This window comes from Callionymus lyra, chromosome 1, assembly GCF_982586985.1.
Source record: "Callionymus lyra chromosome 1, fCalLyr1.hap1.1, whole genome shotgun sequence".
Lineage (NCBI taxonomy): Eukaryota > Metazoa > Chordata > Actinopteri > Syngnathiformes > Callionymidae > Callionymus > Callionymus lyra.
The window spans coordinates 12,352,807-12,369,027 of NC_141818.1; the positions used below are offsets into that span (position 1 = coordinate 12,352,807).

Here is a 16,221-nt window from a genome sequence, read left to right on the forward strand (position 1 = left end):
ATTACAGTGTAATTGCACTAGCTTTGTTTATACAACGAGTCCTTGAGAGATTTGATGTGCGGTGACAATCCTTGTTTGACCAATCACAGCAGAGTGGGTGTGGTTATGGTAAACAAGATTTAATCAAGAAAAACAGTGTTATCAGTGGGCGGGGCTTAAGCACATTTTCTAATGTAAATATTTCAATGGAAAGAGTTTTGTACAAACAGACACACACTGATGATACAATAGAGTCCAAGATCCATTTAAAACACTTAAATCAACACATCAGTTTCCTTCAAGTACAGTGAGAAGGTGCGAGTATATTTTCAGCACCTGAACCTTCAGCCTTTTGTTAATAACTCTGAGCTGGTAGAAAAAAAAGACATGAAAACATTCACTTGCGTTTGTGCTCAACACTTTATTGAGCATTATTTACAATTGTGGATGTTGGAATACAGAGGCTTCCAATGTGAGGGGGGCTTGAGGTGACTTTTTAAAGGGGCCTCGGGGAAACGAGGAAGATGAACATTCAAGGATCAGCCGTTAGACTGCAGCTCGTGCAGTGGTCAGTACCTATCAAGTGTTCCAGGCAAAGAAAGCATTGATGGCAGATGGAGGGTGAAGTTTGTCCGTGCGGTGCTGCAGCTCTGACTCGGGCAAAAGGTACAAGTCTCTCGCACGACTCCTGATGTTCCTCATCTTACTCGGACCTCAAACCCTTCCTCACATAAATAAAACCGGTTTATTCGTTTCCTTCAGTAACACATGCTACTTTATTACGTCCTCGTCGACTCCATCCACGTTTATGCTTCTTCATGTCGCAGCGTGATGAGAAACATGTTGAGGAAAAAACCTCTTTAACGACTCGAGGAACGATCAGGAGTCGCTGTGATTAAAACTCTCCCGTTCTGGGAGAAGCTGGAACCACGTCAAGTACTTTACAGTCTGATGAGGCGACGGTGCAGAGGTTAGTGGCGGGGGAGGGGGAGGGCGGCGGGGATGGGGGTCAACATGCAGACTCTGGAGCTACTGGAAATGAAATACTGCACAGAAAACATTATTTTTCTGTCCAAACACAAGTATAAAAGAAAATAATTTAAAAAAAGGGCAGGGACTAAAATCAGGAAATAAAAACTAGTTTGTCAAGTTTCTAACAAAGACCTCGGTGAGTAAACGAGTTGCTCGGTCGAAGCATCCGTCCTTTTCTCTCTCCCACAGACCGACATGAGCACAGTGGTTCTGATCCAAACACGCCTGGTCGTCTAAAGAGCACGCGGCCTCTTCGGGTTGATCTGCCTGCTCGCCTGCTCCTCCTGCTGGAGCGCCGTGCGGAATGACTTGACTTTATCTGCCGGGATAGAATATGGGTCAACAAGGGTCAACTTATAAAAGAGGGTTTCTGGGGAAAAAAAGACGTGTTCCGAACCTCGGAGTTCGACGAGGACCTCGATCTTCTGGTCCAGGATCTGCTCCAGCTGGGTGACGTAGGACTCCACGTCGTAATCCACCTCCTCCGTCATCTCCAGCAGCACCTTCTCGTCGTCCAGCCACCGGTTAGACTCCTGCGCACCATCACACGCCACGGGTCAGTGTTTGCTCCAGAAGAACCACAGGAAAATCCAGATCTTCCGTTTCCTACCTGGAAAACTGCTCGGTGGTCCTCCAGGACCTGCTCCTCCATCTCCACCAGCTGAGACACGGCTTCATGGAAGGTGAAGAGCTGCGGAGACACTTCCTCCTCCTGAAGGAAGCGAAGGACGACAGATCAGTTACAAGAAACTTTTGAAGTCTTGAACCAACAGTTTTCCCATCTTTGAATTGAAACCAAACGTGTTCAAGTCAACTCTCTTCACCTTCTCGCCATCCAATCATCTTTCCACCTGCACGTGCACCCCCATACTCACATTCTGCTCACAGAGCAGCTTGAGGTCGTCCCTCTGGGGCGAGGCCGTCACCCACTCGTCGTCGAGGTAGTCCAGCTGGTTGATGGCGTGGATGTTGGGCCGGCCCCCCTCCGTCACCTGGTTGGTGTCCACGTTCAGCTCCTTGACCCTGAAGACATTAAAAGAAGGGAGGCGGTGAGGGGTCACCGTGGGGTCATGGGTGGGGTGTTTTACAAGATGGAGGCGCCTTCATGCAAATGAGTCAAGCGAGGGGATCAATGTTGCGTCTTTGGTTTTCCTCATGAACGCATGAGGCTGAAGCAGGGAAGTGTGTTTGCGGTGAACATGGGAACACAGTCTCACGAGATGAAACACGGATGACGCTAAACAGCGGCTCATGCACACGTTCGTGCTGGTGGATGACGACACGCATGCACACTTGAAATCTGGAGAGAGAGGTTTGACCTGCTGGGGGAGACGGCAGCAAAGTCATCATACTCAAAGGTATTGGTGGGGGAGAGGTCGGAGCGAGGCCCCTGACCCCCCTGAGAGAAGGGGATGTCCGACGGACTTATCCCAAACTCCTTGACTCTACAGCGGCCGCGGCACAGGAGGAGCAGAAGAAGAAGAAGAAGAGGGGGAGCAGGAAGGAAGGAGAGAGGACAAACCAGTCAGAACCGTCAACGTATACACAAGTTTAGCTACAAGAGCAACACGACCTGGACCAGGTTCACACCAGCGACGTCTGCATCAAGAACATCTGACTCTGTGTTTGGGAGAGTATTCGTGGCATCAGAATATTGAACGGTTTAACATTTCAAATGTTGAAACTTTTAATGCTTTTGTTTTTTTAAGAATATAGTGTTTTTTTGAATAATTGAAGTCAGTATTTCTACATTGAAACAATAAATTTGTTTTGTTTTACAATAATTTAATACATTTAAAAAAAAGTGATATTCTTATTTCAATAATACCCAAAATACATTTTCTAAATTATATATTTTTAATTTGTAGCCTTTTGAACTCAATATAAAATTGTTTTTACATTAGTGACACCAGACCAAACCAAAATGTTCAGAGCTCAGTCACGTGATCTTATGAGCGTTGCATGATTGGCTGATGGTATTAGGGATAAGATATTGTCTGGTGATACTCTTATACCAACATTTTTATATTGAATTTAAAAAGCTTTGCATTTTAAGATATTGAATTTAGAAAAAAAAAAGTTTTATAATTTGGAATAAGAATATCAAACTTTGTCTAAGAAAAAATAAAATAGTTTTTAATAGAAGTTAGTTAAAAAAAAACATTTCAATAAAAAAACTATTAAAATTATTTCAATATTTAAAATGTTTGATAAACCATTGAATATCCTGATGGACCCGATACACCACAACTCTCCGCGGCTCCTGACGCACCTGTTAGCGTAACGTAGAGTGTTGAGGGTGTTCTCGCAGGACGTCATGCCAGGAGAGATGGTGGAGATCTGCAGGAGGTCAAGGGTCAGTGTGATCGCAAGAAAAAACATTCAGGAAACCGTAAGAGATGCTGACCATGCAGGTGCGAGAGTTTTCTCCGATGAAGGAGTCCCTCAGGACCTGGGTGAGCTTGCTGGCTCTGAACGGAGTGTGAGCTTTGTTGCGTCCCAGAGCGCGGATACATTCCTGTCGGCAGACGGACACGTCACACACACACATGTCACACACACGTCGTTCTACGAGGCACACAAACACGACTCGGACCTTCAGCGCCAGCAGGCTCTTGTTGATCTCGGCTCCTTCCAGTCGCGTCTGACGATTAGCGCTCGACGTGTCGGCGCCTCGCTCGTTTCCCGCCAAGTCGATGAGGGAAAACTTCCCGTGCATCTTCTCCTTCCTCCGCAGGATGATTTGGAAGACGGCGTGGCTCCTGGAGGAGTGAGCGTTTGCCGAGGTCTGCCCTGACGTCCTGAGAGGTTCACAGACGGGGGTACGTGAGATTCATCACTTCAGCTCGTGTCAAAACTGGAGTCGAACCTGCAACTGTTGCCCACTTCGATGAGCCTCAACACGTCCTCCGTCCCTCGGACCTCCTTCTCCTGCAGACCCACCACCTGCACCTGCTGCTTCCCGTCCTCCAGAACCCTGAGCTTGGCTTTACCGTTCAGAAGGTCGAACACCTGAGGAGCAGAGAGACGACGTCGAATCGCTACAGAACCCAGAACCGGGACACAGAACCTACCTTCCCACTGTAGATTTCAAAGAAGGTTGCTTTAACTTGTAGATCTAGCTTCTTGTAGTTGGGTTTCTTCAACATGAGAAATACATCCCGAGCTGCACGACAACAACATTTAGGTTCATCCGACTGAGGAACAACATGACAAACAAGATGGAGGATGACGTCACTCACCAGCTAAAGCGTAAATTCCTTTTGAACAATCTTGATTCTTCCCTGAAAAGTCTCCACCCATCGTCTGCATTGAAATATGAGAGGAAAAGTAAAAACTCGTGTTGTTCGTTTCAGGTTGTTATTTTTTTTACTCACGTGTGTTTTTCCACTTCCTGTCTGCCCATATGCAAAGCAGGTGGCCATGCCCCTCTCAAAGATGGTCTCCACTAGAGGTCTGGCTGTGAACCTTCAAGTGAAACAGAAACTTTCATCAATGAATACTTTAACCACATTTAAAGTTTCTCTAAGATTTGAGGAGTGTCATCAGTGGCGCGTTCTTTGGGAACCATCGCTCAAAAGGCCGATTTTCTTATTTATTTATTTGTTATTTGTAAAGTGCATTTCTAGAGCAGGGTCACAGGGCCTTACACTGCAGCAAATACAGCAATTTTTCATAAAAAAATAAATCAAAATAAAATAAGAACAAAGAGAAATAAAGAGAAAGAACAAGATGATACAATCTAAGTCTAAAGATAAAGAACATAGCTCAAAGAAAAATAACAAAAGACAAAGGATACAAAGTTTACATAGAACAGAACATCCACATACTCTCACTGTACTCCTGCCCCCGAACTCAGAATTGTACAATTTAATAGCCCGAGGAATGAATGAGTCCCTGAGTCTATTTGTTTTGCACCTGGGAAGGAGCATTCCTGCACTCATTCTGCTGTCCATCATGGATGACTGTCATCATCCATGATGGACAGTAGTTTGTTCAATGATCTCCTCTCAACAACTGTCACCAGTGAGTCCAGCTTCATTCCAACCACAGAGCCAGCCTTTCTGATCAACCTGTCCAACCTGTTGACACTCCTCTTGGACACAATTCCACCCCAACACACCACAGCATAGAACACTGGCCACCACAGACTGGTAGAACATGCAGAGGAGCTTCCTGCAGATGTTAAATGATCGGAGCCTCCTCAGAAAGTACAGTCTACTCTGAACTTTCTTATACACATGATCTGTTTTAGAAACTGCACATTTTCAATTAAAAAAAGAACATCCGTGCTTTACCTACGATCTGACAAATTTCATAATATATGAAGAAAATACACAAATATCACGAGTAAAAAATAAATAATTAGAGATCACTGGTCTTGAATAACAATGATTATGAATATTCCAAATATCCCCCATTCTGTCATGGACCCAAGCTCAGTGACTTGTAATGCATTATAGTTCATTATATTTTCATTTTGTATTTTCTTTCACTATTATTCGTTAAGGGTTAATAGCAGATGGAGTGCACGGATGCTCCTCCCCAGGTGCAACACTAATAAGACTCAGGGACTTATTAATTCCTCGTGCTTTTTCTTTGAGAAATTTCCTTTTGATCTATGTTGTTTATTTTGATGCATGTTCTTTATACTTGCACTTAGTTATTTTGTTTTCACTTGTTTTTAAGAAATTTGCTGTGAACTGGAACCTAATTTCCCAAAGGAGATCTTCAGAGGGATTAATAAAGTCTCTATCTATTTTCCATGCGATTTCTTCATTGTCATTGAAAACGAAAAAATTAAAAATACGTGTGGCTTCATAGTCATGATTCTAGACTGCCATGTACCTGTACACCATCTCGTTGGTGGCACTTTCATCGAAGGCGTAGTCAAAGCGGAAGGTCTGGTTCTCTAAAAAGCGGGTCAGGTCCACCTTCTGTTTGGGCTCGTGAACCATTACCACGTCCTTACTGGGGATGGTGATGACGTCCAGATCTTTCATGGATAACTCTGTGAAACAAAAGGCTTTTAAGAACCTGCAGAATAATTCCTGAGCGTCGACTTGGAAGCTACCTTTCTTGTTCAGAGGACGTTTCCTCACACAAACGCATATTCTGTGCTCCTCGATCTGAGAAGAGAAATCCGCGTTGAGCTCAAAGATCAAGTTTCATCGGAATATATGGTACGTCGGATCAACTCACCAGATCTGCTGTGGTCAGCGGCTGGTAGTCCAGACTTGCCCTGAAGTCTCTAATCATGTACATGATCTCATAGTTGGGGATGGTCGTATCCACCTCCTGAGACGCCCTCGACAGAAGGAGACGTGTTAAAAAGTACAAACCTTATTTAAAGTTGAGCAACAAGGTGACACGACTCACCTGAGCTCTCTTCTCCCTCAGCTCCTGCTGCTGGATTCGACGCCTCTCCCTCTTCTCCTGCAGCTTCTCCACCTCCTTCACACAGTTGGACTTTCTCCTGGCTGCCGTGGCAACAAGCAAAACAACATCAGTTACCTTACAAAGGACAGGTTCAATGCTTACAGAGAAACAAGATTATTTACTTCAGTTTTATTTAGATGATCCAAAAACACTGCAAATCTAAGCAAACACAGTCTAAAATCAAAATCTGGAATCCTTAACAAAACATGTGAATGAAGATAATACAGTTACCTGGATGCCAGAAAAACAGAAAATATTCGAAAAAATTCATACTAAAAACCAAATTATATATGCTTAAAACAAATTACTTTTGTTTAAACAAAATAATTGTTAACAACAAAATAATATATGGTTTTAATAAAATAACTGATGGGAGAACATAAACACAATGTATATATGTAAAATACAAATACTAAAATACTATTAAAAAAATTGAGGGCTCAATTAATTTAATGAAAGAATGAAAGAAAACACAAAGTCTCAAGATCTCGGACAGTCTGGTTGCTACTGACCAGTTCATAAAATTACTCTGAATCGAATAATTGCTTTTACTGTGCAAATTAGAGTAACCTCTTTCTTGACTTTGCTCCATTTCTAATCTGTTAATGTAGTAAGGCTTGTCCAAAAATAAAACCTCTGGCATTAAAATTATAAAATCAAGTCGCTAACAAAGAATGAGTCTGAGTCACCAGTTGTGTATTAAAGTGAGTGTGAAACAGCTCTAGTCTGCAGCAGGCTCTTGATTCTAGACACTCTTAACTAAAGAAGCAGAAGATTAATGATCTTCACTAATCTGGCTGTAGATAAAGCAGGGCAGTGTGCAGTGGTGGATTTAGTTTTGGGTTACTAAGAAAGAGACGGTTGAGGAAGAATTTAATCTAAGGAAGGACAGTAAAGGTTTAATCCACAAATGTTATTTCACTCACACACATTTTTGTGCTCATCCACCACAACCCTATTGACACCAACGCTCTCACTAGTGCTCCTTTAACTAGCTTGTGCCAATCTCACTGGAGATTTTTCAGGGAGTCTAAATAGCCAAACACCGGGGGCAGTGAAGCACCACATGTCATACATACAAAGCTGTCCATTATCCTTTCTGGACATCAGCTGATGTGAGGATTCTGTGTTAAAACATGCAGTCAAACACGATCAAGAGGTTATAACATCACGTCAGAATTGTTTTTTTCTGTTAAGTGAAATTTACTAACGCCCCAATTATTCTTACCGTTCTGCTGTTGCTGCAGCTGGGACTGGGACTGGATGATTTGCACAGACTGTTGGACTGGAGGTGGAGGTGTAGGTTCTGGTTGTTGGGGAAGTGGAGGTTTGGTTCGAGTTGGGACTCCTGAGTGAAAATAGAAATACAAAAACGGTCCTAATTCTGCCTTAAAGCAGTTTCCTGTATATGGTTTTTAATGTTGGAAGTTGCACCAAAAATCCTAAAAGGATGTGATGAATAAGGACCAAATGTGAACAATGTTAACACCCGTTTACAGGAATCTTAGAACAGTATAAACGATCTTTTCTATAGCATCATTGGCCAGTGAAGTGACATGAAGATCCACACAAACAAACCTCTATTATTATCCCTGGACGGAGTGTCATTCTTTGAAGGTGCTATTGTCCGACGATTCTGCAACACAAAAGATGCCTTTTAGTTAACAGTCTTGTTGTCTACCTTTTAAAACTAGCAAACGACTTCTTGAAAGATAAAAATATTAAAACGTTGACAGAAAAAAATTGAAAAAAGTCATGTCTGGTCCAAAAAACTATGTTTTGTTTCATTTAAGGATTTCAACTTTTCATGTCAAAATGTACAAAAGCCCAACCAATAGTTTTCTGTCTGCAAATAGGTTCAGACATCCACATTCTGGCTCAGGAACCTTCTGTAGTCCACATTGCGTTAATGGGGAAAAGAGCCGTTTGGCCGTCACAGGTGACTCTGCGGCACTTGTGACCCGGCAACAGTTAAATGGTGGAATGTGAGAAGAGATGAGGAAAATAGGGTTAAACATCAGCTCAGCATCAGCAGAAACTAATTAAACTGAACCGAATCTGACCAACACAAAGAAAATATTATTTCCTTGTGTTCTGACACTGCATGTTAACACAATAAAAAACTATTTATATGGCATTATCGAGGCTGCAATGAAACATGATGAAGGCACATTTGCAGTTAATGTGGTGACATCAAAGAAAGCCATCAAAGACACACCTGCAGACATTGTTTCTATTCAAGTTTTTATTTTATATATGTATCCTTCAAAATTACTAATTCAATCTTCTGATCAGTAGTTAAACATCAAATGTTATTTAAAAATAACTAAATTATTTTCAGAAAATAGATGCATGTTGTAAATACATCCGTTAAAATGACTCTTCCAAAGTCCCCTTGATACAAAATTCCTTAAATGATTCCACAACAGCTTCTTTCAGACACACAAAGACCATGAAAACATAACCCTAATGTGTCAGCGGTAAATACAAAGCTGCCTAATCTTCCGGCACCAGACCAATTATCTTGTTACCCTGAAGGATCCTGGGTCTAAATTAAGGTTCAGTCAACAACTCGTATTCTAAGTTAACCATAATAAAATATTTGTTAAAATCTTATAGGACATACTAAGCATCAGTGAAATTCAATGACTCACCTTTGCAATCTTGTTAATTTTCGCATTTACAGGCGTAGGCGGCGGCGGCGTGCTCGGGCTTTCCGTGATACTCTCATCTGGTGCGACGTCTGGGTTCAGTGCAAATATTGTCTCCAGGTCAATCTGTACAAAAAAACCCAATTTTTTTAACATTGTAATTTCCTTTTTTTGTTAAATGATATATATCCTGAGGGAAGTTGAATACTCAAAGCAAATTATCTTCACTTTAGTTTCTTCAATCCTGCTCATATAATGGACTCTGTCTTGAAACACATAGAGGTTTGATGAAAATCAATTAATAATAACAATTAAGCTTCCTGATTTTCAAACTAATGACAAGTGCTCTCAGACACTGAGGCGACAGGAAACGTGAAGACACAGGCAGGGATTCTATCAACCATTATGTCACTTATTTTACTTTAATCTTTAAGTTAATATTTATTAAGTAATTAAAAAACACTTACAACCAACCTCCTTCCTTATTAAAAATTGACAGTGACATACAGGAATGACATCACAAACGTTTGCCTGGAACAACATTAGTCAGGCTGAGCTGTGTTCCACTACGACTGCGCTGGGAATGCCTTTTCTCTTTGGATGCATTATTTATTTATTTGACTTGGAAAATCCAAGTACAGTTGGTGGTGTTGGCGCCTTCTGTTGTCGTAAAAATGACATTACCTCTTTCCCTTTAGTGTCTCCATTTTCTATCCACTCCACGATGACGCTCTCGTTCTCCTCGTTCAATGAGGACACCATCGCCTGATGTATTCGTCCTGTCGTGAAAGAAGAATTGTGTATATGTGATAAAAAAAACATCTTTACTTAAAGGAGGCCTTTTTTCATTTTTCCTCTTGTAAACCATTTTATCTCATCCCAAACTGCTTCACACTCGGAAGAAAACTGGATCAGTTCAGGTCACCAGCCATTGAAGCCAGCAGCAGAACCACATTATCTGGGAGAAGCAGTCATGCATTCTTGAACCGACTAAGGACGAGGGAATATAGACTATATGGATTTTTAAAGTACTCACTTCAACCTTACCAAACCAGGAATTTGGGAAGGCAATTAAAGAACATTAACTATATGTACTTTCTGTCCTTAAATCCCCCGCCAAGTCTGTCCATCTAGTTTTGCGAGTACAATCAGGTAAATAGTAAGACCCTGTTTAATAATAACAGAAAAAACAGGTTTTCAACATAAACATTCTCATCTTAACTCGAGATTTAACAATCAATCAATATCTGTAACAAAATCACTGACATCAGTAGAACTTCATCAAACACCTTACGAATGACTTCAAATAAATCATGGGCAGATGTACGCAAGAAATCTCAAATATTTTCCATCTTTAGTTTTAAAGCCAAAATTGAGCCCTGAACATCATTTCATTTTCCTCTACTATTATCATCTTTTTTTTACTCCTGACAGGACATGTCTTGGAAAATATGCAGCTATAATTATATATATAAAAATATCCATTTTTGTTGATGCAATTTATTATCATAATTAAACTTCACATGGTCAGCATAATCTTTTTCCTCCAAATGTTCAAGAATGGTCACTTTTACTTCATGTTTCGGTTTGTGCGACTACTGCACAAGGGAATGGAAAATTGGAAACTTAATTATCGGTTACAACAGTGCATGCTAAAGCCTAACTGAAGCCTTATTCCTTTTAAAGATTAAAATATGCAAAATCCTACTTTTAAAGAAGCTCTGATGAACCATTGTAACATTTTAAACTTGCAGCAGATTGTAATGTTTGGTAGTCTAATATAGAAAGTTTGACCAAAAAAAACATCCACTTTGGCTTACTTTTGTTTAACCTAAATGATTCCGCTGACACCTCAAAGAGACTGGAAGGGGCTTAAAGGGGGGGTGCATCATCCCCGGTAATCCAGAAAACAACAAATAAAAGTGATTACAATGTATGCAAACACATATCCCAAAATGAAATATATCGAAAAACCACAGTTAAAATATTAATTATCGCTTTTCTTCTATTCATAAACATACTCTATTCAAACCAAAGAAAGAGAAGCTCTGTAAGGAACTGAAAAATTCTCTATAAAAATTGTTCAATAGCAGGATCAATAATAGTCTGCTGCCGAATCTGGCAATGAAGGAGAGAGATTTTTACTTCCAAGAAGAGAGGCTGTGGAGATGAACCAAAATAAAATGAGGGAGTCAAAGCAGATTTGCGGGTGCGGACTGCAACAGATGGGGTGATGGCTAATGGCCTGAATCTGGATTGGAAATGAAACGGCCTCACTATCAACCCCCCTGGAGAGAATACAATCCCTTCCATCCCTGGATGAAAACCAATCAAATGGTCAGGTAATGAGGACAGTTACAATGGTTGTTAGACATAGTATTATCAGCAACAATAACCACAATAAATGATGCACCGGGAAACACACCCTCAGAGTCAACTTCGCAGAGTCAGAATTGTAAGAATTATTTGATATTACAATTGTCTTGTTGATCCAAAGCTGGGTGTTGTCTAATCCCGTCCGGGACAGCAAAGATGACGCAAAGCTTTCTCTCAAAGGCAGCATAAAGCCGACATTCACCACGACGAGGGTGATGCGCAGACTGGCTCTTCAGCTTGTTGTGAACTTCCCCTTCACCCATAGAGATATAAAAAAAAAACTTCCTATGGTTGTCTAAACCCTAAACCTGTTTACTACATCCACTACTGAAGCAACACAAAGCTGGCCTCTACAGTGTTTTACCATCATGCACTCAGGAGGTACATCCAGTGTTTTTATTGCAAATGTTTACCGTTCTCCGTCTAGTCTGTTTCCGTGCAAATCAATGCAGACGCTTGAAACCAAACACAGAAATACAACTTATCCCAGGAGCTGAGCTTTAGCTGCCTATTTGCATTCTACTAGGCTGAAACTTTTAAATTGTAATCTACATTTATTTGCAAAGCGCATTTGTGGGACTTCTCCTCTGAAGTACTAAAAGTAGCTCCCTGCATATTTTGGCAAGCTAAAAATTATACCCATCTTAAAAAACACTCAGATGGCCTGCTCACAAAACTGTATGATAGTTACTTATTTAAACATAACTGATGCCTCCTGGCAGAACTGCTACAACACTAAAGGAGATAGGGAAAATTTGTTAAAGCCATTCTATACTAATGATTTCTTAGTAATTTCTATTTAAGTGACACTTGAGAACATGAAATCGCTTTTATATGTAAAAACACTTTATTGATATGCATTGTTTATATAATGGATGCAATACAGGTCGTTTGATGTTTATAAAATATAGTTCCTAGTTTGACAGGCAAATGGTGTTAAGCTATATCGAATCATAACGTATGTTTTTAAATTATTTGTATCCTCACACGTCCACACATTTATCGACTTGCTGCAGTAACGTGGAAGATAACAAGAGGACAAAGAGCTTTACTATCCTGTAAGAGACATATCGTTACTCAGGAGGACAAACATAAAGGACAAAGCATAACACGATTTACTGCTAATGTCAACATTATGCTTGATGGAGTTTTTTTTTCTCTTGCTAATAAAAGCCCAAAATCCAACGCTTATGTTATGTCTCTTAAAACAAACATGTTCGTTTATGATTCGAGTGTAAAATGTTGGTAACATATAAAAAGGACGTGTCAACAGGATGATAAATATTAAAGCCGGCTAGCGCTAGCCTCGAAGCTAAAAGGAACTGCCCATCAACTAGCAGCGTTAGCCACCTTAGCTAGCTTGCTCCCGTTTCAAATTCGGAACCGGCCAATTCTTTTTAGGCCACGCCGAACCACAGCACCAGCTAGTTTGAATTCACAACCAACAACGTCACGTGTGGCATGTTGTATCGGTAATAAACACTTTAATATTTATTCAGCATTCGCCAAAGACTAACAAAAAGATAGCGAGTCATTCATAGCATTTAGCACTGACAGCTAACGTCACGGTTTCCCCTTGTAAGTCAAGCCGGGGATGTGTCGCTGTGCAGCCGCTAACAACGGTTGCTGTGTTCAACAAAGATCCGCAAAACAAGTGAAGCGCAGACACACAAACTTACCATCGCTGCGTTTTATCTCCACGCACGTATTCACGACTATCTTCCCAAAAGGCGACGCCATCCTACATTACACGAACAATACACGTCAATAAAAACTTCCTCCCAAAAGCTGGTGCTCAACAGTCTCCGGTCGTTAAGGAGTATTGAAGGGAGCGACTGTTGTTACGTCGAGACGCGCCAGCTTTTCCGGTCCCGGCGATTTCAAAAATTAAAACCGGACACCGTGTTTCAGCAAATAGGAAAAGAGATCTGGAGCATTTTTCAAACGACTATCCTTGGATTTTAAAAATGTTTAGAGCTGAATTAGAAATTTTCTTTAGTTAATTCCCTGAATTAATCTATACCTCACTAAATGATATGAATCGGTTTTAAATCCCTTAGTGAATAATCCCATGAGGATTTATGAAGATAAATAAGTGAAGAGAGAAATAGAGAAGTCTTCCACAAAAAGGTACAAATTGACATGTGTGTCCTTATCATTTTAACAGAACTAAGAAACAAATAATGGGATTTAATTATCTCTGAAATACCAGAAATAATGAACATTATGAACACAGAGAGAGAGAGAAGCAAAAAGCTTTTATCTCAGGGTCAAGGTGACCCGATAATAAAAGTAAACCTCCGGCACTGCATATGTATTTCTGGAGCCACGTCACCTTGACCCCCTTGAGACAACACAAGGGATACCAGGGCCTCGGTCAAGATGACACAAAGGGTTAAACTGAAGTCATTTTCAACACGTGTTTTTCAGATTGACAATGAATAAGATAACATTTTGAATTCTGACTAATCTTTGAATTGTTTAATATTAAATATGTTTTATAGTTAAAAGCTAAAGCTTTGACCTCCACAGTCTTTTCGATATGGCCCCAAGGACCCGCAGAGGCGGCGTAAAGCCACCAATTGTGTTGACAAAGATAAGCAGTGATTTCTCCGTATTCTTTAAAGTTTGTCAAATTAACCTGGACAAAAAATAGGAATCTGCGTAAATTCTACTTATAACTTGGAGTCATCCCAGCTAACCATAGCAAAAGCTGGTTTAAGTGTCCAAAACAAATACAAAGAACGTATTATAGAAACAATAACACAAAGGACATCGACCAAATAAAATGACTGATTCCAAACGTACCGTCAGTCCTTTTAATGTCCACCAATGTATTGACATAAAGTCTTCCAAAATAGGCCATTGTACACAAGAAAAAAGTGTGGGCACCAAAAAGCAAAATATTTTTTCGTTACGGCTTTCTATATACTCTATGATGGAGCTTTCATAATGCTTGCTTTAAAACTGCGAGACAGAAGCAAGCAAAGCACAAAGTATCAAAGCCAAATACAAAAAAAGTAAGCAAGAAAAAAAGGTTATTATAATGAAAAAAACACATGACCAATCAAAGATATCAAAGACACTAGTAGTGATTGTCAGGAAAGAAAGCTGTCATCTATACCATTGTGAAAGTTGTCTGTCGGAAAATAATCTTCATAAATCCAATTATCTGATTGTTTTGAAGGAATGAAACTGACAGTCAAAAGCATTTAAAAGTGTTTCAAAATTTTAAAGAGAAGAAATCTCTTCTTGAAAAAATAAATGTAATTGCTTACCGTATTGAATGTTTGATTTGTGACTGCAAAGCAGGTTTTCTTTAGAGAAAGCTTAAAACACGTTAAGGATTTATATTTATACCATTACCTGAATGGTTACCCCGAGACAAATATAATAGGGCAGACATGTTATGTAAATAATTCACTTTTGTGTATTTGCCAATTATTGATTGCTTTCCGATAAATATGTGGAAGACGCAGTATTACTGAGATCATGTGGGTTTTTTGCTATACAGATGACTTCTACAATCAAAATATAAACTACTTGACTAACAAGTCCTTTAAGTAAAACTACAAATAGAAATAATTACATTGACATACTGTACTATGTGCTTATTTTACCATTGCAGAGACTGCAAGGAATACTATTAAATTGGCTCTTGAATGCTAGAAAAGAGCAAGTTGCACAGGTAGACAATAAGAAAAAATGGAATGATTTAAACATCCTTTTTAACCATGAACAATGAATAAAGAGTTAATAGTCTTCCCAAGTGTTCCTTCTCAGTCACATGGATTGATGTATATCAGGATCAGGTTCAGAAAGTTAAAATAAAGGTTTCCAAGCAGAAAAAAAACAAAAAAAAACTGAACAACCAATAACCAAAACCTTTAGAGAAGAAAGAGAAGTTTGGAATAGGGCAAATTTATATTCCGAATTATTTTTAAAACCTGAAATCAAAATATACAAAATATTTTCTATTTTTCACCACCACAGTCTTAGAGATATGCTTAAGATCTCGCTTACATCAAACAAAGGAGACTTGTGTCACAAAAGGATCTTGGACTATTGGAACCATTTATTTTCGATTTTAACAAGAAGGAGCTATCTTGCTTGCAGTTAGTATAAAACTCTGAAGCAAGATTTCTGAGCGGCTCTAGTAGAAGAACTCACATTTCCCCGACCTCTGCACTGGCTGCCAGTTTCTTTCAGGATCAATTTTAAAATTCTGGTTCTTACTTTCAGATCTATTCATGGTCAGGCTCCTCCTTACATCACTGATCTGATCCAGCCTTACACACCAGCTCGGGCTCTGAGGTCTGTGGATCAGAATCTGCTGATAGTTCCTGGAAACTTCAGGACCAGAGGAGAGACTTCCTTCCAGGCTGTTGCTCCTAAGCTTTGGAATGATCTTCCTCTCTCTCTGTGTTTGATGGATCTACTGACTCCTTCAAGAAACATCTTAAGAAATTCTTATTTTTGCAGACCTAATTTTGTTAGGGCTGCTGTGTTCGTCTCTATGTTATATTGGCCATTTAAAGTATATATTTTAGCTGTATATTGTTTTTGATTGTTAAAGCGCTTTGTAAGTAAGTAAGTAAGTCTGAAGAGGGTGCTTGACAAATAATTACTTACTTAAGCTTAAAGTTCTACTTTTTCAGAACTGTTTTTATTCTACACCCACATATATGAAGAAGTTATCTCACCTTGATGCGTTGCCATTGGACAATAAAATTGAGCAGACACA

The 16,221-nt window shown here is 39.9% G+C and overlaps 1 protein-coding gene across 4 annotated transcripts; it reads right to left on the minus strand.

Moving 5' to 3' along the window:
- Positions 1-380: 380 nt before the first annotated feature.
- On the minus strand, positions 381-14,407 carry kif2a (kinesin family member 2a). 4 transcript variants are annotated; one of them, XM_087794138.1, is made up of 22 exons: positions 13,157-13,324; positions 9,786-9,880; positions 9,105-9,227; positions 8,029-8,086; positions 7,679-7,798; positions 7,530-7,574; positions 6,391-6,491; positions 6,214-6,309; positions 6,086-6,140; positions 5,860-6,022; positions 4,389-4,479; positions 4,254-4,317; positions 4,086-4,177; positions 3,881-4,023; positions 3,608-3,812; positions 3,419-3,529; positions 3,284-3,351; positions 2,331-2,456; positions 1,887-2,034; positions 1,622-1,723; positions 1,409-1,544; positions 381-1,330 (listed from the first exon to the last, which is right to left on the minus strand). In XM_087794138.1, exons 1-22 carry the CDS (start codon positions 13,215-13,217, stop codon positions 1,245-1,247), a joined length of 2,289 nt encoding a protein of 762 aa, XP_087650264.1. In that variant the 5' UTR covers positions 13,218-13,324; the 3' UTR covers positions 381-1,244. The 4 variants fall into 4 exon arrangements, with proteins under 4 accessions (XP_087650264.1, XP_087650247.1, XP_087650239.1 ...); XM_087794121.1 differs by lacking the exons at positions 7,530-7,574; positions 13,157-13,324 and adding an exon at positions 14,286-14,407; XM_087794113.1 differs by lacking the exon at positions 7,530-7,574 and having other exon boundaries at positions 13,157-13,323.
- Positions 14,408-16,221: the final 1,814 nt, after the last annotated feature.

Bases quoted from the DNA above. Each gene is read 5' to 3' on its own strand.
- kif2a (XM_087794138.1), bottom strand. From the start codon at position 13,217: ATGGCGTCGCCTTTTGGGAAGATAGTCGTGAATACGTGCGTGGAGATA. The intron at 4,480-5,859 runs GTACATGGCAGT...TTTCACTTGAAG, and splicing joins ACCAACGAGATGGTGTACAG to GTTCACAGCCAGACCTCTAG. The intron at 4,178-4,253 runs GTGAGTGACGTC...GTTGTCGTGCAG, and splicing joins AGGAATTTACGCTTTAGCTG to CTCGGGATGTATTTCTCATG.